Source organism: Ursus americanus, chromosome 2 (assembly GCF_024610735.1).
Source record: "Ursus americanus isolate L20-20 chromosome 2, mUrsAme1.1.p, whole genome shotgun sequence".
In the NCBI taxonomy this organism is placed as follows: Eukaryota; Metazoa; Chordata; class Mammalia; order Carnivora; family Ursidae; genus Ursus; species Ursus americanus.
The window spans coordinates 99,522,837-99,544,274 of record NC_142128.1 but is presented as its reverse complement, the minus strand read 5'-3'; the positions used below and the strand labels follow the sequence as shown (position 1 = coordinate 99,544,274).

At 39.7% G+C, this 21,438-nt stretch overlaps 1 protein-coding gene across 2 annotated transcripts in view; it reads right to left on the bottom strand.

The window, feature by feature from the left end:
* Positions 1 to 21,438, bottom strand: part of DNAH14 (dynein axonemal heavy chain 14) — a 300,961-nt gene that overhangs the window by 260,398 nt on the left and 19,125 nt on the right. The window contains exons 4-7 of one of the 2 annotated variants that reach the window (XM_087859257.1): positions 17,548 to 17,678; positions 14,793 to 14,945; positions 13,552 to 13,664; positions 4,043 to 4,105 (exon numbers count right to left, since the gene is read on the bottom strand). In XM_087859257.1, coding sequence (XP_087715383.1) covers positions 4,043 to 4,105; positions 13,552 to 13,664; positions 14,793 to 14,945; positions 17,548 to 17,678 — 460 coding nt within the window. Of the gene's footprint in view, positions 1 to 4,042; positions 4,106 to 7,082; positions 13,665 to 14,792; positions 14,946 to 17,547; positions 17,679 to 21,438 lie in introns of those variants that run through there. The other variant, XM_045796883.2, reaches the window with a different exon arrangement.

Below are 21,438 nucleotides of genomic sequence, written 5' to 3'. Positions count from 1 at the left end.
CCTCCTCACACTACGCATGCCTCACAGAACCTGGAGCTACTCACAGAGGTGGAACTGGTTCATGACATTCCCGAATATCTAGTACAGGGAGGAAAAAAAGATCACACTAAAGACAAATGGCACATTCCAAAAAGTGAAACACCACAAAAATCAGACCCCATCTTGATATTTATTAACAAGAGAATGATGATCAAAATTCACACAGTAATGAATTCACACTACTCAACATTGTTTAAGGCTTTCTTTACTTCCTTTAAAAAACATAATTGATTTTATTTGCACATTTTAACACAGATATGAAGAAACTAGGGAGGGTGCATTATAAAAATAATTAACGGTGGGGAAAGCATGAAAAAATTGAGAATTGTAATGGTGAGATCTGACAAGAGAAAAATCAAGCATCATCTGATGACTGTTCAAGCATAGGTGCTATGAGGAACTCACCAACAAATTCCATTTTATTATAACAGAAAACTAACTACATTCTCCAAAACTTTACTCACAAGATAGAACTGCTTGGTAATAGAAAATATACCACAGAAATCTATTAAAACCTAGGTCCTGGCTTCTAGAAAAATGGAGTAAATATACCTTTCACTATTCTTCCCTCTGAGTACAACGAGAAACCGTGAACATCATGCACGAAGAGAACATGAGAAGATGCTGAAAGGCAGAGAAGACGGACTGGCTAGGAACGACGCGGAGTTAAGGTCCTTGGGTTTTCTCTTGCCTCCTCCACCCCAGGCTTGGAGTTGAAGAAACCAGCAACCTAGAAACACCAACAGGAGCCAGCAAAAAGCCTGCTCTCCAGCCAAAGGACCAGGAAAGAGGCAGCCGAGCATGACAGAAAATTTTCAACAATTCTACTTCAGTGAGATACCAAAGGAAAAAAAGGCCACGGGCAGAGGATGGAGTTCTACCCTTGGCAAGTGGTAACAGGCTTCCCTAGCATTCGTCTGGGGGTTTCTAGGGAAAGCTGAGTAGGGAATTGGAAATTTCATCTTCCCTGGGTGGGAGCAAGCAAAGAAACAGAAAGTCAAACAAAGAAAGAGAAGACATAAAAAAAGAACTAAATGGAAATTTTAAAATTGAAAAATATAATGACTGAAATTTAAAAGCTCAATACACTAGCTCAACAGCAAAATGGAATGGACAGACAATCAATGAACTAAATCAATGAACTAAAAGACAGAACAAAAGAAATTATTCAATCTGAACAACAAATCAATGAACTAAAAGACAGAACAAAAGAAATTATTCAATCTGAACAACAGAGAAACAAATACAAAAAACAAACAAACAAAAAAAACCAACCCAACCCAGACCCTCAGGGACCAGCAGGACTATAAAAAAGATGTAGCATTTGTGTCTGAAGTCCTAGTAGGAAAGGAGGAGGAGGGCAGGGCTGAAAAAATACTTAAAAGAAATACAGATGAAAATTTACCAAATTTATCAAAGGATGCACAAACACAGACGTGCGAGAAGCCAGGGTGACCCAAAACGGGACAAAGACAAAGAAATCCGACCAAGGCACATCAAAGCCAAAATTCTGAAAACCAAAGGCAAAAGAAAGAATCTTGAAAGCAGCAAGAGAAGAAACATCTATAGAAGAAAAGCAGTTCGAATGACCATGGAGGCCAGAAGAAAGGGGCGCCCATTTTTCAAATGCTGAAAGGAATGAGCTGTCAACTGAGAGTCCCAGAGTCGGCAACGACATCCTTCACTGCAGGGGAGAGCAAGACATTCTCAGATAAAGGAGAAGCAAGAGAATTTGTTGCCAGCAGACCTGCCCTAAAAGAATGGCTATAGGAAGTTCTCTAAACAGAAATTATACAACAAAACAATGAAAGAAGGAACCCCGGAACATCAAGAAGGAACCAAGAACATGATAAACAAACCAAACTGAATACATTTTAAAAACATAGGGGCGCCTGGGTGGCTCAGTCAGTTAAGCGTCCAACTCTTGCTTTCAGCTCAGGTCAGGATCTCAGGGTCTTGAAATGGAGCCCCCCAATGGGCTTTGCACTCAGTACAGAGTCTGCTTCCCCTCTTTTCCGCCCCTCCCCCGCTTGCATACACTCTCTAAAATAAATAATCTTTAAAAAGTAAAACAAAAATAAAAATTATATAGACTATCCTTCTCTTGAGTTTTATAACTTATGCTCTGATGATGGACGCAAAAATGCTAGCTCTTCTGATACAGCACCAAATGCATACAGAGGAAATACTTAAGACAATTACACTATAAATGGGGGAGGTAAGGGACATAAAGCTAAGGTTACTACAGTTCACTCAAACTAATAAGGTGACAACAACAGTAAATTTTGTGTTATGTATATATAATGCAACCACTAAAAAGCCACAAAAAAGAGACATTAAAAAATACTACAGAAAAAAATTGAAAAAGAAGTCTAAGAAATATTCAAATTATCCACAGGAAGAAACAGAAAGCAGAGAAGAAACAGAAACCAAAAAATAAAATGGCAAACTTAAGCCCTAACATAAAAATAATTCGATTGAATGTACATGGTCTAAATACACCAGTTAAAAAAAAAAAACCCACAATGAGATCCTACCGCACAGCCACCAGAATGTCTGCAATGAAAAACAGTGACAATTCCAAATGGTGGCACCCATGTGGAGAAGCTGGGGCACTCAATGCTGCCAGTGGGGATGAAAAATGGTACAATCATTTCTAAAAAATCTTTAACATGCAATTACCATATGACCTAGGATGGCATGCCTGGGCACTTCCCCCTGAGAAATGAAGACTTCTGTTCACATAAAAACCTATATATGAAGGTTGATAGCATCTTTATGTCTAATAGACAAAAACTGGAAAGCAGCAGGTGTTCGTCAACGAGGGAACGACTACACCATGGCACGTCCCTGCAGTGGAGAACTACTGAGCAAGGCAGGGGCTGGACTCTACTCCCCAAGACTGTGGACCGTAGGCTTCCATTTACACAACATCCTTGAAAAGACAAAACCACAGAAATGGAGACCAGAGGAGTGCTTGCCATGGGCTCAGAAGAGGTGGGAGTGGGAGGAAAGGAGGAAGGGCTACAAGAGGGCAACAGAAGGGCTCCTGCCAGGACAGAGATCTGCTGTATGCTGATTACGTCAATGCCACTGCCCTGGTTGCCCTGCAACTGTCCTACGGTAGGTCTGCAGACATTACCACTGGGGGAAGGAGGAGATCTCTGTATCATCTCTGTATCATTTCTCACAACTGCATTCAATCAGTTACCGCAAAGCAAAAAGTTTGACAACATGCGGGAGATCCTGCAAAGTAGGGTTAACAGCCATCTAACTGGTGTGATGTAGTCATTCCCCTTCTGGAAGCAAAAAGTTAAATCAAATGACCAAAGGAAGTTATCCAAAGTGCTTTATCGTACTATGATTTCCTCATATGACGGATTGGCATACTGGGTAATACAGTGTTTATTATGTTTACATATAGTATTTAAAAATAAGACAGGTTAAATTTAATCATAAAGGGTTAAATTGGGGGCGCCTGGGTGGCACAGCGGTTAAGCTTCTGCCTTCGGCTCAGGGTGTGATCCTGGCGTTATGGGATCGAGCCCCACATCAGGCTCCTCCGCTATGAGCCTGCTTCTTCCTCTCCCACTCCCCCTGCTTGTGTTTCCTCTCTCGCTGGCTGTCTCTCTCTGTCAAATAAATAAATAAATTCTTTAAAAAAAAAAAAAAGGGTTAAATTGTTTTAAAAAGATTTTGTTTGTTCAGAGAGAGACAGCGAGCAAGCATTAGCAAGGGGGAGGAACAGAGCAGAGGGAGAAGCTGACTTCCCGCAGAGCAGAGAGCCCGAGGTGGGACTCGATCCCAGGACCCTGGGATCATGACCTGAGCCGAACTGACGCTTAACCGACAGAGCCACCCAGGCGTCCCCATAAAGGGTTAAATTTAATCATAATCATAAAGTGACTTTCCAATCACTGAGTGAAAATGACTTATACCTGTTCCATATTACATATTTACAATAAATAAAATTTTTTAAATTACATTGCCTGTCAAAACTTACCTGCTCTTTTCTGTCTTAATTCTTCTAACATTCAATTTCCAAGTAACAAATGATTTATTAACTCTGAAAAGAAAAACATTTCTTACATTCTATATTCACAAATCATGTATTTATATAGACTACATTTAATAACATCTTAGGAATGCTAGATTCCCTAGAACGTTTCATTCACATGTTTCATTCATAAATTTTACCTGAAGTACATACTAGATCATATCACTTCTCTCCCAAACTATCAAGAGAACATAGAGCAAAGTCATTGTAATTCTTACGGACACATAATTTAGTTTCAATATCCCAATTTAAGTATAAAAACTATAAAAACTATATTCTTCTCGTGGGCACCTGGGTGGCTCAGTCAGTTAAGTGTCCAACTCTTAATTTACAGCTCAGGTCATGAACTTACAGTCGTGGGATCAAGCCCTGTGTCGGGCTCCATGCTCAGCGGGGAGTCTGCTTGAGATTCTCTCTCCCCTTCTCCCTCTGTCCCTCTTCCCTCCTCACCCTAAATCAATCAATCAAATCAATCTTTTCTTCTCTCTCTATATATTTATCTTACTATTTTTAAAAGAGACTCATATTTCAAGAGGAGTCAAGAATGAATTTCCAGTGATAATGAAAGGTACATTGATAAATCATTGCACACTGGTATATAAAAAATTAAGCTAGTGTATATCATTTTCATATTTAATATTTATGTTTTTGGAAAGATGCATTTATAATCTTTAAAACTCAAAGAACCTGTAGGAGAAGGAATTTAATGGTGATGCCTGTTTGCCAAAGTGAGATTCCTTATGTAGCAAGAGGACCTGGTGGGGCCAGGACTGCCCAAGAGGCCAACCTGCCCATCTCACTGGCTGGCTGAGAATCACAGAAGCCAGCAGCAGTTCCGAAAGAACCCCGTGACGTCACGCAAACAGGCACACCTGAGGCCTCAGAAGTCAGAAACGCCTCCGATCTAGCACCTTGACTTTGAGTCAGGCTCCCAAGAAGCATTCCAGCTAAATTCCTATCTCACTTTTCTCTAGTCACGGAACCTCAGCACTCCAAAAGATCCCTGGAAAGAACACCAGACGAATCCCACCACTAACAGCGGGAGGAGCGTCCGCACCAGGCCACAGAAGCGACGCCTCCAGGCAGGCCCCCGAGGTTAAGAAGCTGGTGCGGCTGCTCGGAGTCACCCCTACACAGCACACAGCGCACGGCCAACGGAAGCCACCAACGCTGCAGATTTACCTCATCTTCTGCTTGGAATGTTGCCCGTTACAATGTCAGTCATAAAAAACTTAACAAAATATATTAAAAATTAAATTCAAAAATCAAATGGAGGGGGACGCCTGGGTGGCTCAGTCGGTGACGCGTCTGCCTTTGGCTCAGGTCATGATCCCGGGGTCCTGGAATCAAGCCCTGCACCGGGCTCCCTGCTCAGCGGGGAGCCTGTTTCTCCCTTTCTCCCTGCTTATGCGCGCTCTGTCAAATAAATAAAATCTTTAAAAAAATAAAATAAAAATAAAATGAATTTATAAGTTTTAACCTGACTAAACTTTAATTTATACTTTTCTTAACATGAATAAAGAAAATGAACTGTTTTGACCGCAGACTGATGCCAAATGTGATATAAAAAGATGACTCATCCCAGTTCCAACTGTGTTTTGGAAGTTTAATCAATTAAAATTATTCAGAGTGGAATGGACCCCAAGGATTTATTACAGGCAAGGACAACAGCTGGAAAGTCCAACACTGACAGTTTAAACAAACAGATTCCGAGAATAGTACTTTCCATACCATCGTGAGCTGGTCCTGCCGCCGACTGACAGGGATGCAGCCAGCACACACGTTCTCGAACAGGAGCTGCTCAGAGCTGTCTCAGTGACCCACCTCCACTGCCATGTGACTTAGTTCCGGACAGTCACAGGACCGGCTCCCTGGCCTCCCAACCTCTCCAGCGCTTCCGCCGCACCACCTCTACCCTTGAATACACGCTGACCTTGTGTCTGCCTCAAAACGTTTCATCTTGTTATGCTGTCTGAAGCTACTCTCAACATTCAGGCCTCAGATTACACAGCACATTTCTGGCCATCCTATCTAAAGCAGTAACACTTAATTTCTCCTTTATTATCTTTCTGGCCGTTATCCCTAGCTGAAATAATCTTACTTATTATTGATCCCCCTGCATTAGAGTGGGAGTTCTATAGGAACACAGACCTCGTATATTTTTACATGATTACATCTCCAGTGCCCATAACAGTGGAACAAAAAAGGTACCGGCAAGTATCTGCTCTGCAAGTGAGGACCTTCTCTGCCACACAATCCATTCACTTCTAAGAAAAACTTCCTTCAATTATTTATCTTATTAAATGTAACAATTCAAAATATTACTTATCTCTTTTCCTAGTCTCCAGCAGATAGCAGCAGATCACAAGAAAACAGAGACATTGCAAACAGAAAGATCAGTGTAATGGCGCTGTACAGACAGACGGCAGCCACCCTCGTGGGGAGCGCAGAGCACCCAGAGATGAGGAAGTACTACGTTGTACCCCTGAACCCAGTGTAACATCGTGTGTCAACGACACGCAAGGAACAGAACTAGATATAAACACTCGAGGAGCAAGTCTGGGCCTTCTGTGGGAGGGTCAGGAGTCTCAGGGATCCTGGCGTCAGGTCATGTCACTTAGAACTAGATAAATTTTTAAATGATGACCTTGAATCAACAAGCTGCCCAGCTCTCTAGTTCTCTGATTTATTTTCCATTATAACAGTCCTTCTCTACCTGATGTTTTACATGTCTGTGTGTCTCTCTCTCCCACTCTAAGTTATTTGAAAGCAGGACATCTGTCTTCTAGAACAATAACTGGTTCTTAGCAAACTCTCAATAAATATTTGTTTAATGAATAAATGCACATGAAAAACAAAATGCAAATTCAATTAAGGTCATTATAGTTAATTTAAATTCAACCATAAAAATAATTTTCTTACAAATTTATCCAAAAAGATGAATACTTAAATGAGTAAACTTTATCTAAAAAATTTTTACTCAGGTATCACTGACATACAATATTGCATTCGTCTCAGGTGTACAACACCGCAACCTGACATCGCAGTGTATACGCTGTGGACTGACGAGCACGGTGAGTTACCATCTGTCACGGTACAGAGTTAACACAGTATTACTGACTCGACATTACAACCCCATGGTCTATTTATAACTGGAAGTCCTTACCTTCTGATTCTCTTCACTCGCTTCATCCCCTCGCCCAACACCTCTCTGCTGGCAACCCACAACTCCGTCCTCTGTATCTCCGAGTGTAGGTTTTGTTTCTTAGGTTCCACATACAAGTGCAATCATGTGGTATCTGTCTTTCTCTGGCTTATTTCACTTAGCATTAATACCTTTAGGGTCCCATCCATATGGACACAAATGGCATGTCTTCATTTTTTTTTTATGGCTGGGAACTACCCCACTGTATGTATACACCCCATCTTCTTTATCCACTCATCTATCAATGAACACTGCGGTTGTTTCTCTAGCTTAGCTATTGAAAACAGTGCTGCAATAAAAAAGGAGTGCATATATCTTTTCAAACTAGTCCTCCGTTTTCTCCGAATAGCCATCCAGAAGTGGAGCTGCGGGATCATATGGTAGTTCTAATTTTAATATTTTCAGGAAATCTCCATACTGTTTTCCATAGTGGCCACACCAATTTACATTCCCACAAACTGTACACGAGGGTCCCTTTTCTCCACATCTCAATAAACCTAAATAACAGCCATTCTGACAGGTAGGAAGTAATACCTTATTGGGGTTTTGATCTGCATTTCCGTGGTGATCAGTGATGCTAAGCACCTTTTCCTGTGTCTGCTGGCCACCGTATGTAGGTCCTGGAAAAATGTCTATTCAGATTCTCTGCCCATTTTTTTTTTATTTATTTTAGGGGGAGAGAGAGAATCTCAAGCAGACTCCCAGCTGAGCAGGGAGCCCAATGTGAAGCTTGATCCCAAGACCCTGAGATCATGACCTGAGCCAAAATGAAGAGCTGGAAACACAACTGACTGAGCCGCCCAGCTGCCCCTTCTGCCCATTTTTATTTTTATTTTTTTATTTTATTTTTTTTTTAAAGATTTTATTTATTTATTTGACAGAGATAGAGACAGCCAGCGAGAGAGGGAACACAAGCAGGGGGAGTGGGAGAGGAAGAAGCAGGCTCACAGCAGAGGAGCCTGATGTGGGGCTCGATCCCATAACGCCGGGATCACGCCCTGAGCCGAAGGCAGACGCTTAACCGCTGTGCCACCCAGGCGCCCCTCTGCCCATTTTTAATTGAATTATTTTTGTCATCAAGTTGTACGAATTCCTTCTATTTTTTTTGGACATCAACTCATTATATATATGATTTTCAAATATCTCATCCCAGTCAGTAGTTTGCCTTTTCATTTTATTGATGGGTTTCCTTCACTGTTCAGAAGCTTTTCAGTTAGATGTCGTTCCATTGGCTTATTGTTCCTTTTGCCACCTTTGCCTTTAAGTCAGATCCAAGAAAATGTCACCAATGTCAAGGAGTTTATGGCCTACTTTTCTTCTGGGTGTTTTATGGCTTCAGGGCTTACATTCTAGTCTTTAACCCATTTTGAGTTGATTTTTGTGTATGGCATAAGAAAGTGGTCCAGTTTCATTCTCTTACATGGTGCTGTCCAGTTTTCCCAACACCATCTATTGAAGAGACTTCTTCCCATTGCATATTCTTACCTCCTTTGTCATAGATTAATTGGCCATATAACTATGGGTTTATTTCTGGGTTCTCTATTCTGTTCCTTTGATCTACGTGTCTGTTTTTGTGCCAGTATCATACTGTTTGGTTACTGTAGCTTTGTAGTGTATCTTAAAATCTGAGATAGCAACAGCTACAGCTCTGTTCTCCTACATATAGTATAATATCATCTTTAAAAAACAGTTTTACCTCTTCCTTTCCAATTTGGATGCCTTTTCTTTTTCTTGCCTAACTGCTGTGGCTAAGACTTCCAATACTATGTTGAATAAAAGTGGGAAATGTGGTCATCTTTGTCTTGTTCCTAATCTTAGAGGAGAAGCTTTTAGCTTTTCACGGTTGAATATTATTTTAGCTGTGGGTTTGTCATATACGGCTTTTACTATGGTGAAGTATATGCCCCCATACACACTTTGTTGAGCGTTCTCATCATAAATGAATGAATTTTTCAGATGCATCTATTGAGATAACCATTTTTATCTTTAATTTTTTAATGTGGTGTATCATATAGTAGATCACATTATTCTGCAGACGTCAAACAATCTTGCCATCCCTGAAGTAAATGCCATTTGACCATGTGCATGATCCTTCTATGTATTTTCTGATTTGCTAACATTTTGTTGAGCATTTTCGCATGTATGTTCATCAGGGAAATTGGCCTGTAATGTTCTTTACTTGTGTGGTATCCTCTGGTTTTCATATTGGGGTAACACTGGCCTCATAAAATGACTTTGGAGGCATTCCTTCCTCTTCTTTTTTTTTGGAAGAGTTTGAAAATAATAGGTATTAAACACTCTTTGAATGTTTAGTAGAATTTGCCAATGAAGCCAACAGATCCCTGGACTTTTTTGGGGAGTTTTGGATTACTGATTTAATCTCATTACTAGCAATTGGTCTATTTAAATTTTCTACTTCTTCATGATTCAGTCTTGGTAGGTTGTATGGTTCTAGGAATTTATCCATCTCTTGTAGGTTGTTCAGTTTGCTTGTGCATAATTGTTCATAGTGACTGTCATGATTTTTCATATTTCTATGGTATCAGTTGTAACTTCCTTCATTCTGATTTTATTTGAGCCCTTTCTCCTTTTTTCTTGGTGAGTCTAGCTAAAGGTATGTCAATTTTATCTTTTCACAGAATTGGCTCTTGGTTTCATTGGTCTTTTCTATTGTCTTGTTAGTCTCTGTTCCACTTATTTCCATTCTGATCTTCATTATTTCCTTCCTTCTACTAACTGTGGGTTTCATTTGCTCTTCTTTTCCAGTTCCTTTGGGTGTAAAGTTAGGCTGTTTGGGATTTTCTTGTTTCTTAAGGTAGGCTTGTATGGTTATGAACTTCCCTCTTAAAACTGCTTTTGCTATATCCCACACATTTTTGCTATGTCATTTTTCTGTTTTCATTTGTCTCTAGGTATTTTTTCTTTTATTTCTCCTTTGCTTTCTTCAAAGACCCCTTTGCTGTTCAGTAGCATGTTGCTTAAACTCCTTGTTTTTGTGGATTTCCCAGTTTCCTTCTTCTAATAGATTTCTAGTTTCATACCATCATCATTGAAAAAGATGCTTGATATGATTTCAATCCTGTTAAATTTCTGAGACTTTTTTGTGGCCTAACATGTTATTTACCTGGAGAGAGCACCATGTGCATGTGAGAAGAAATGTATTCTGCTGCTTTTGAATGTAATGTTCTATGTTAATCTATTAAGTCCATCTGGTCTAATGTGTCACTTAAGGCCAATGTTTCCTTATTGATTTCCTGCATGGATGGTCTAATAATTGACATGGGTGGGATGTTAAAGTTCCCCTCCTATTATTGTATCATACTGTCTCTTTCTCCCTTTAGATCTGTTGACATTTCCTCTATACATACTGGTGCTATGCTGGGTGCATATACATTTATAAATATTATATCCTCTTGCTGGATTGACCCCTTTATCATTATGTAATGCCCTACTTTATTTTCTGTAAGTCTTTAAGTCTATTTTGTAGGAGTATAGCTACAACAGCCTTCTTTTCGTTTCCATAAATTATCTTTTTCCATACCTTCGCTTTTAGTCTGTGTGCCTTTACTTCTGAAGTGAGTCTCTTGATGGCAGCATATAGATGAGTCTTTTTTTTTTTTTAAAGTCCATTCAGTCACTCTACATCTTGTGACTGGAGAATTTAGTCTGTTTACATTTAATTAACTTTTGAGGGCAAACCTTTCAGGTTCCCTCCCCCCTTGGAAGCTTTGTACTATCACTTTGCTATCACTCAATAAATTTTGCTTTGTTGCTCACAAAAAAATAATAATTTTTGATAGATATGTACTTTTTGCCCTTTTGTGAACTCTTTTCTAGCTGTTTATAGTCTCTCTTCCTTTATTCTTCCTTTCTCTCTTCCCTTGACGTCTTATAACTTTCTTCAGTGTTTAGACTCCTTTCTCATTCATTTTCTATCATGTGCTCACTCTAAGTTTTGTAAGGTTATCATGAGGTTCATATATAACCACCTACGTATACAGTGGTGTTTTTTTAAGTTCATAGCAACTTAAATTTGAATACATTCTGAAACTCTACATTTTTATCCCCCTCTATGTTTTAGGTTTTTGATGTCACACTTTACAACTTTTTATGTATTCCTTAACTAATTATTGTAGTTTTAATTTTACTACATTGGTCTTTTGACCTTTGTATTAGCTTTATAAATAATTAATTCACTACCTTCACTATATATTTTGTTTCCCCTGTGAGATTTTCACTTTCATATGTTTTCTTGTCATTAACTGGTATAATTTCTTTTCAGCTTAAGTAAGTCCCTTTAGAATTTCTTGTAAGGCTAGTTTAGTGGTAATGAAGTCCTTTAGCTTTTGCTATATGAAAACTCTTCATCTTCTTCAGTTCTGAATTATAACCTTGCTGGGTAGAGTATTGTCGGTTGCAATTTTTTTCATTTAGTACTTTGAATACGCTTCTGCTGCTCCCTTCTGCCTTGCCAAGTTTCTGCTGAGAAATCTGCTGATAGCCTGACGGGTTTATCTTGTATGTAACAAGTTATTTCTCTCTTGCTGCTTTTAAGATTCTCTATCTTTAACTTTTGACATTTTAATTACACTATATTTCGGTGTGAATCTCTTTGGGTTCTTCTTATTTGGAAATCTCTGGGCTTCCTGGATATGGATGTCTGTTTCCTTCCCTAGATTAAGGACATTTTCAGCCACTATTTCTTCAAATATGTTTTTCTGCCCCCTCTTCCCCCTCTTCTTCTTCTGGGACTCCTATAGTGAGAATGTGTACCTGAAATTGTCCCAGAGATCACTTGTGTTATCTCTACTTTTTAAAAACCTCTCTTCTTATTGCTGCTCTGTCCAGGTGAGTTCCGTTGCTCTGTCCTCTAGCTCACTGTCTGACCCACTCTTCTGATTCATCCAGTCTGCTGCTGAACCCCTTTAATGTTTTTCTCAGTTAATTTGTTCTACTTCAGCTCTGTGACTTCCATTTGGTATTTTCTTGTATCTTCTATCTCTTTGCTGCAGTTCTGTGTTCCATTCCTTTCCCAAATTTGGTAAGCATCTTTATGACTATTACTTTGAACTACTACTGATCAGTTAATTTACTTCTTGCCAATTCATTAAGGTCTTTTTCTGAAGTTTTCTCTTATTCTTTCATTGAAGACATTCTGTCTCATTTTGCTGATTTTCTGGTTTTTTCCAATGGATTAGGCAAAACATCTATCTTTCCCAAACTTGAAGAAATGGCCTTGTGTAGGTGACCTGTGAGGCTGAGAAGCACAATCCCCTTTGGCCACCGGTGCCAGATGCTCAAAGGGAGTCCCAAGGGTGGGCTACGCACCCCTGCTGGCTGGTGAGGCCCAGCTGTGGCACTGAAGGGGCACGGCACTCACCAGGCAAGCTGGGGTGCAGTTATGGCTAGGGATGGATGGATGGGATGCCTGCCCAGGTGGCTGGGGTGCACTTCTGGCACGGGGGATTGGGGTGTGCCCAGGTTACAGGAAGACTGCCCAAACAGTGACTGCCAACACTGGCATTAGCAAAATGGAATGGGATTGCAAAAATGGCAGCTGCCAGCCTGTCTTTCCCAGAGAGAGTCCCAAAAGATACCTGATTCTCTGGCATTCACCTTAAGAATAGTAAATGGGTCTCCTTTACATGTGGCCTAGACACTTTTCAAGGTGCAGCCTTCGCTCTGGGCCCCAGGGTGTGCATATAAGCTGTGCATATAAACCCTTTATGAGCAGGTTCTCTGTTCCCTGGGTTCTGTGGTTTTCCTGGACATAATTCCCATTGTGTTCCATGTTGGTGGCTTATCTCTTTGGTGCAGAACCCAAGAATTGGGGTGCCTGATGTGGGCAACATTCCTTACTTCTCAGGTAGTTTCCACATGTTTGAGATCCTTCCTGTTTGTGGGTTGCCGCACTGGGGGTGGGGTTCAGGTGAGAGCATGTCTCTGTTTCTCCTCCCTATCTCCATGCTGCCTTTTTCCTCTGTTGTAGAGGTACTGTCCATCTGGTTTTCTGAACTCTTCCAAGGGAATTATTCCACACACAGCTGGAGGTCTGTGGTGTCTGTGCGAGGTGGTGAGTTCAGGATCTTCCTACACCTCCATCTTGTCTAAGAACCTTTCATGGAATACCCCGTTTCCTCTAATATTCCCCATAAAGATGGCATTATGTAGAACCCACACATCAACCAGGCAGTTGCTATTTCAACAGGACCATACTACAAATAATTGGTTTCATTTTCTTTCATCTCACCGAAAATTGGAAAATATCCTGAATTGCTGTAATAAATAGTAACATGTTCTTTCTAAAAGCCATTCCAAAGTAGGTATGAGTTCTATTTCTTCTACATCACCTATTTTAGTAACCTGCAAATATAAAGCACAAAACCATGACTTTATTTCTTTAAAAAAATATGCACTATTTTCAAGAAACTAAGAAAGCCTGTTTGCCTCATAACTACTTGCTTTTATAATTAAGCTTGTTCTCTATATGACCTCCACCACCTCATTATACCCAAACTTGATTTCCCTTTCCACACTGCTTCTATCCTTGCCCTTTTTCTAATACTATTTCTCATGCTCCAACAGAGAAAGAATCAGAGAAACTTTCCTCACCCTTAGATACTTTTCACAAATATTTGTTCATTTCTTCAGTCTCATGATTTGTAATATCATGAGCTCAATTTTGACTACGGGGATGCCGTAGTTCCAAAGGGACTAATAATGCCATTACCAAGATACCCTACTTTGACATCCAAGAACCACAGGCCTTTCATCAAGGAATTCCCTTCCCCAGAGTCCCTCTTCCCCATCTGAATGTTAACCTTTTCTTAAATTTCTTCTGGAAATAAAAGTATGACTATATCAGCACATATGTACTTATGTGCATATTTTGGTTTATACAGAAGTTGTTCCTCCCATTTTCAGTTGATAATACACATCAGGGATATCTCCACATCTACACCTACAGATCTGCTTCATTCCGATGTGGCCCTGCCCACACGTGCTTACAGTGTGGTTGGCTGGCAGAGTAGGGGGAAGCAGACAGACACTAAGAAAATGATCAAAAAAAGTAACTCTATAATTACAACTTGCGGTAAGTAGCAGAGCGCTATGTAAGAGGGTAATGGGGGGTTTCTACATCTGGCAGTGAAGTTTCTCACAAACCTGAGAAAACATTTTCTTTTATTATTATAATTCCTATTATGTCAGCAAATCCCTGTAGTCTAGTTTTCTTTAAAAAAAAAAAAAGCTACACTTTAATAAAGTATTTGAGATTAAAAAAAAGTTTTTGAAACTGAATCCTTAAACGTGTATCTCTATAAAAAAGAAAAAAAACAAACTTGCTGTTAAATAATTTTCTCCCAAAGAGGATCTTAAACATAAACTATCCCTCAAATGATGAGGTTTTTCTGAAACACACAAAGATATTCTAAATTGGATAATATTTTTCCAATATGATTCTAAAAGCTAAAAACACCCATTCTATATTACCTTTGAGATAAATGATGCAGTAATAATCCAAAATTCTTTGCAGTGTCTAGCTCTGTGGGCAGAGACCACCTGAAGATCATATGGATTATAGAGAACTTGACGATTTTTCCGAGGAAGGCAATATACAAATTCTCCATCATCCATTAAAGGTTCCTGAGGTTAAAAAAATTTTAAATAACTTGACCAAAAGAAGTAATAAAATGGCTGAACAACAGATTACTCAGTAAATTGAAACAGTTTTCGATTAAAATTAAGAGTAATATCACTGAGGAAAGCTAAACTTGTGTCCAAAGTTCAACAAGACCAATCTTATGAAAGATTTAAAATATGTAATTTTTGTTCTTATAATGTGGTGAAACAACATTCATGAAAATTCATCGACATGCTTCCTCATGCACTCTTAGTCAAACAAAGAACCTGGCAACATACCTTCAACACTCATGCCTCACTTTTAGTATAAATTTGTTTGCCAACACCAGAAACTTTCGAACCATGTTAATCATTTATTATGATAATGATGATGGCTTCGTATTATAACAATAACTAATATTTGTGAAGTAAATAATAAATATTTAAAAAGTAATGTGTTTCATATACATTATCCACAAGAATTTAATCTCTTAAATTTAATCTTTTAAATTACCTGCAGAGATGATGATCTTTTTAAGCTCATTGAACAGATGCAGAAACTAGTATTTTGAGAAATTAGGTAATTTGGGAAGGAAGGAGCAAGTTGAGATGTGAATACAATCCATGCTCTGAGACCCTGCAATATACTATAATGCCTCTTTCTTACTTACCGGGCATTACTAAGAAATCAGCCACTTCATATTAAGAAAAAATTTTAAGTGCAATTTCTTTATTTTAGCTTTGAGACTTTCCAATCACTGGAATTTAAAATTTTGGATCCAGTTTTACTTCTTAAAAAAGTTTTTGTCCTCGTTGAAGACTGTTACTGTTTCTCCCTAATGGTCCCAGGTGGTCACTGTCTTGTTTTGTTTTTAAGATTTATTTGAGAGAGAAAGAGAGAGTAGAGGGAGGAGCAGAAGGAGAGGGGGAGAGGGAATCTCACGCAGACTCCCCACTGAGCACGGAGCCGATGCGGGGCTCGATCTCATGACCCTGAAGATCACAACGTAAGCCAAAACTAAGCGCCAGACGCTTAACCAACTGCACCACCCAGGCGCCCCTCACTGTCTTGTTCTGACCTCTCAGATGATACGCACCTGGAAACCTTAAAAAACAAGTTTAAAAACTGCAAGTAAAATGAAATAAATAAGCTCCAGGTGATGATTTGTATAGTACATGGCTTGGTTAGTTATGTGGCCACTTGAGGCATTTTTGTTCTAATTACATTCCAGAAAGTTGAGGATACTAGAAACTTAATGTGGACACAATTATCCAAATGGGTCATGTATGTAATTAAATCATCCACTTATTAGAAGCATAATATGTTCCGATTAAATTATTGTTTTTCAATTAAAAGCAAGTATTTTTTCGTATTCTCAATCTTTTCTTTACAAACAAATGAAACATCCCTTCTCAGTGAGTCCAAGGACAGCTGGCTCGTGCACAGCTATGTGTTTTCTCAACCACCATCCCCACTACGTGCCGGACACCAGGCCACCTGCATGCCTCATTTAAGTTTCACAGCTCTCTAAGGTTAAGTACTATTATTTCCATTTCAAGCTCAAAGAAGCTGAAGTTCAGAGAGGTCAGAAACTTGCCCCAAAACACACAGTGAGCATATAAATAGAGATTCAAAGCTGGGCGACTCTGCTTCCATTATGCATGGTGCTTTGCTTTACAGGAATGCTGCTTCTGACAATGACGTAAAGACCAGTTATCCTCCTGGTAACAGTCCAGAGCAGGGATCAGCAAACTCTGGCCAGGACTAGGTGCCTATTTCTGTAAATAAAGTTTCACTGGAACACAGCCACACCCATTTGCTTATGTACTGTCTGGTGTTGCTTCTGCACTGCAGTGACAGAGCTGAGTGATTACAACAGAGATCAGAGAGCCTGCAAAGCCTAAAATCTTTATTATCTGGCACTTCTCAGAAAAAACAAGCTGGTCCTGGTCCAGAACAACGGTTCTCAATTGTGCATCAGAATCACCTGGAGAGCTCCGTAAAGTACAGGTCACCGGGTTCCACCCGAGTTTCCGATTCAGAAGGTCTGCGGTGGAGATGAGAACATGTATGGCAAATACGCTACAAGGTGATGCTGATGTGATTGCTGGGGGATCGCCCTTTGAGAATCCTGGGTCTAAAAGCAGTTACAGATGATCCTGCCCAATTTTCGATCTCCTGTAATGAAGAAGGGCACAGGAGGCAGACCTTATTTCTCATTGCCGCTTGTACCCTCTGGTCACGTGACCCTGCACAGGCTAAAACTTCTGAGAAGGGGAAAGGATAAGGAAATACGAAGACAATGAGATAGAAAATTGGGTACCAGGCAGTAGGATACAATGTTACAGAAGTACATTAGAATTTCTTTCTAAATCACGAAAAACTCTGATAGGAACGTAAGAGTAGATTCACATTTCAGAGATATATCTTAATCTGTTCTCCCTCCTTGAAATAAGACAAGTGAAATGATGCCCAACACTTTCATAAGCATTTACTATGAAACAATGATTATAATTTGATATTAATGTAATCATGTCTAATTTTGATATCTGTGAAGTGAATGAAATTAAGATTAAGGTATAAATTAAGATTTATAAGATAAAACTGGATAAAACAGACTAATACCTTTAGAATTATCTTCTGAATTGCAATTTTGGAACTTTTGTACTCCAAACAGCGCTGCGGTAACATCGTTTGCCAACCAAACTTTTCTCTTAGCCTTATAATATGTCTTGTCACATCATCATCCTCTGGTTCTGGTTTAGAACATTAAAAAAAAAAAGATCTAATATAAGTGTGAGTACAGGCATCACTTAGGATAATGTATAACATTTCAAATATTTCTACGTAAAGAAAAAATTTAAATGGAAACTTATACTTAAAATTTACACAAAGACCATATAATTGGAAGAGAAAATATAGCTTAAAATTTAATTTTAACAGAAGCCGGAAAAAAGGAATAGTATTTTTCCATTTAAAAAAGTTATTACAAAAGACCTAATTCCACATTCCACAGGTACTTGGCACGAGAAGACACTCGAACAGGAGCCAGTTAGGAGGCTTTTCTTAATAAAAGCCAAAGATGGTGTTGGAAGCAGTAGGATCAGGAAAGAAGTGATGACCATGCAAGGTGGAAATATTCTTCCTAAAGATTCTCATGCAATAGACTCCTTCCTTCCTTCCCTCCGTCCTTCCCTTCCTTCCTTTCCCATCCTTTCCTTCTTCCTTCCCTCCCTCCTCCTTTCCCTCTCTCCCTCCTTCCCTTCCTCGTTCCTTCCTCCCAAGTAGGCTCCACACCCAGCATGGAGCCCAGGGTTGGGCCTGAACTCACAACCCTGAGATCAAGACCTGAGCTGAGATCAAGAGTTGGACACTCAGGGGCGCCTGGGTGGCACAGTGGTTAAGCGTCTGCCTTCGGCTCAGGGCGTGATCCCGGCGTTATGGGACTGGCGTTATGGGATCGAGCCCCACGTCAGGCTCCTCCGCTATGAGCCTGCTTCTTTCTCTCCCACTCCCCCTGCTTGTGTTCCCTCTCTCGCTGGCTGTCTCTATCTCTGTCGAATAAATAAATAAAAAATCTTTGAAAAAAAAAAAAAGAGTTGGACACTCAACTGAGTGAGCCACCCACGCACCCCTCAGACCTTCTTCCTTGATCTCTTAGCAGCTAATGATTCTCTCCTTCTTGAGACATTCCTTTTTCTTGGCTTTTATTCACCATGCTCTACAGCTTGTCCTCGTAGCCCTTCTGCTTTTCTTGGTAAAACAAATCTTGGGAAGAGAAGCAACCCAGAAACCATGTTGGCAAAACCAGCAATGCTATGAAGTTGTTCAAGATTTCTGGATCTCTAGGAATCACAGACACCAACTGATCAAAACAGCTTCTTAACTCAGGACTAAACAGGACTTGAACTGTTGTGTAAAACAACATCAGGGCCAGGATACGGTCCTACACAACCCTAAGAGTAAATTCTTCTTTTAACCTTGTACCCTAGGCACCTCACCTGTCTCACCCTAGTCTGGGCCCTATCAGTTGCTTAAACACGGAAAGAAGTTTAAAATACTTAACTGAAAAGAAAGCTAGTTATTATTAGGTGTAGAAGAGAGAAGGGGAGGTGCTGACACTAGCACAGGCACAAAGAGTTTACGTCCAGCTGAGAGGTAAGCCACGCAGACTAGGCTATAACAACGCATACCAATCGAAACCACAGTAGTGCACTTAAGGCATAGGAAAACAGATCTGTAAAACTGATTACAGACCAGAGACAGGGCCATTTACAAAACACAATCTAGTAAGTGAAAAAAGGTATAAAGGTATTTTCAAATCAGTTGAGCGATTGTTAACTGTTCATAATCATAATGGGAAAGTAGCCATTTTGAAAACTATGCAGTTATATGCAAGGGTAAACTATAGATAGATTACAGAAGTAAATGTGGAAAAGGAAATTACAGAAATATTAGAGAAAATATATGCTCCTGAAAAAGAATCAAAGCATGTTAAAAAAAATAATAAATTTGACTTCTTCAAACTTAGCAATTTATACAGCAGAAAAGCCACCAGAAATAAAGCTAAAGCATAATTATCAAGTTAGAATAAAATGTTTATAACCTATGTAAGAAGCGAGGGATTAACATATCAAATATTTAAAGAGTTCTTCCCAATAAGAAATAAACGTTTTGATAGAAAGATGAACAGTTTATAGGAAAAGACAAATGGCCAGTAAACATACCAAAAAATATTCAACCCCATTAGTAATCAGAAAATCATAAATTAAAATTACAACAAAAAAGCCATTCTCACCCATCAGACTTGCAAAAAATTAAGTTAGAAAACATCAACTGCTGGCCAGGGTATTGCTCTAATGCAATATTGCATAAGCGTAAATTAACACATCCATTCTTGGTGGCAACCTGGCAGATTTAATGAACCACTGGAGAATGGAAGCGATTTAGGACAAATTCAAAATAACGATTTTTCAGAATATGTAGTAAGTTTAAGGAAAATAATATATCCTCCAAAATGCTGGGTAGAAATTTTTCTAAAAAGCCAGATTAATTGAGAAATCATAGATAGGGATGCTTGGGTGGCTGAGTCATTTAAGCGTCTGTCTTCAGCTCAGGTCATGATCCCAGGGTTGTGGGATCAAGTCCCAAGTCAGGCTCCTTGCTCAGCTGGAAGCCTGCTTCTCCCTCTGCCTGCCGCTCCCCCGTTTGTGCGCGCGCTCTCTCTCTCTGACAAATAAATAAATAAAATCTTAGGAAAAAAAAAATCACAGACATTTACTAAAATCAGACAATCCATTTTATACGTAACATGGCAGGGTGAGGCACTGTCCTAGCGTGCTGGGTGCACAGTATGATCCAAGACAGCAATTCCTTTAATCAGAACTACAAGGAAACTAGCCTGCATTCCACTTTCACAGTGAGTCCGGAATCCAGGTACCTGAAATAAGGTCAGGAAATTCCAACTTTCAAGAGAAAGTCTTCCAGAAAAAAACCGTGAAAAAAAAAGAGCAGCATAAAGACTAAATTTTTTTTGTCAATGTAAACACAACCCAGTCTCTTCTGTTCTAGACACAATAAAATCTCATCAGTGAGCACTGGGCTGACCTTCTCGGGCCCTCACCTTCTAATCTTACAGCCTTGAAGAAGCACCAACACCAGACAGAATCTTCAACAGGAGTAACAGTGAAGACAGTGCTTAATCAAGAGTGCTGGCATTTAAGTGTAAAACCAAGTATCTTTAGGATGAAAATAAAACCTTTCTTTTAAGAAGTTTAAAAGAGGCATCTGGGTGGCTCAGGGAGTTAAGCGTCTGACTAGTGATTTCGGCTCAGGTCATGATCTCAGGGTCATGAGATCAAGCCCACGTCGGGTTCTGTGCTGGGCATGGAGTCTGCTCGGGATTCTCTCTCTCCCTCTGCCCCGTCCCCCACACTTTCTCTCTCTCTCTCAAAAAAGAAAAAGTTTAAAACAGAACTTCTGCTGCCTTGGAGTTTAAAATGTAAGTGCCGGTATTATTCTATGATGTGACTATGTCCTCATAATGAAAGATGACACATAAAAACTGTCAAAGGAGCCACACCGCCAGTAAGTACTGCACTCCCTCCAAGGAGAAGGATCACCGCAGACTCGGGACCTCACTGAGAGCTTTACAGAAATCTCATAAAAATGGATCTTAACATCGGGCTTGAGAGGGTGAAAAAGAGAAGAGAGGACATTCTAGACAAAAAGTCATCTTAAAAGAAAGAAAGAGTAAATTCCAAAAGCGCACATCAACATGAATGATCTCAAAAGGACAGGTTACAAAGGGACACAAAACGTCACATATATGTGTATTTTAAAGCTTTTGCTAAAGTATAACATACACACAGAAAAGTACACATATCATCCGTAGACATACGGACTGATGCATTTTCAGGCACTAACATACCCTGGAACCAGCACACCAATCGAGAAGAGAAGCATCACCAGCACCCCTGAAGTCGGCCTTGAACCCCTGCCCAGTTACTACTTCCG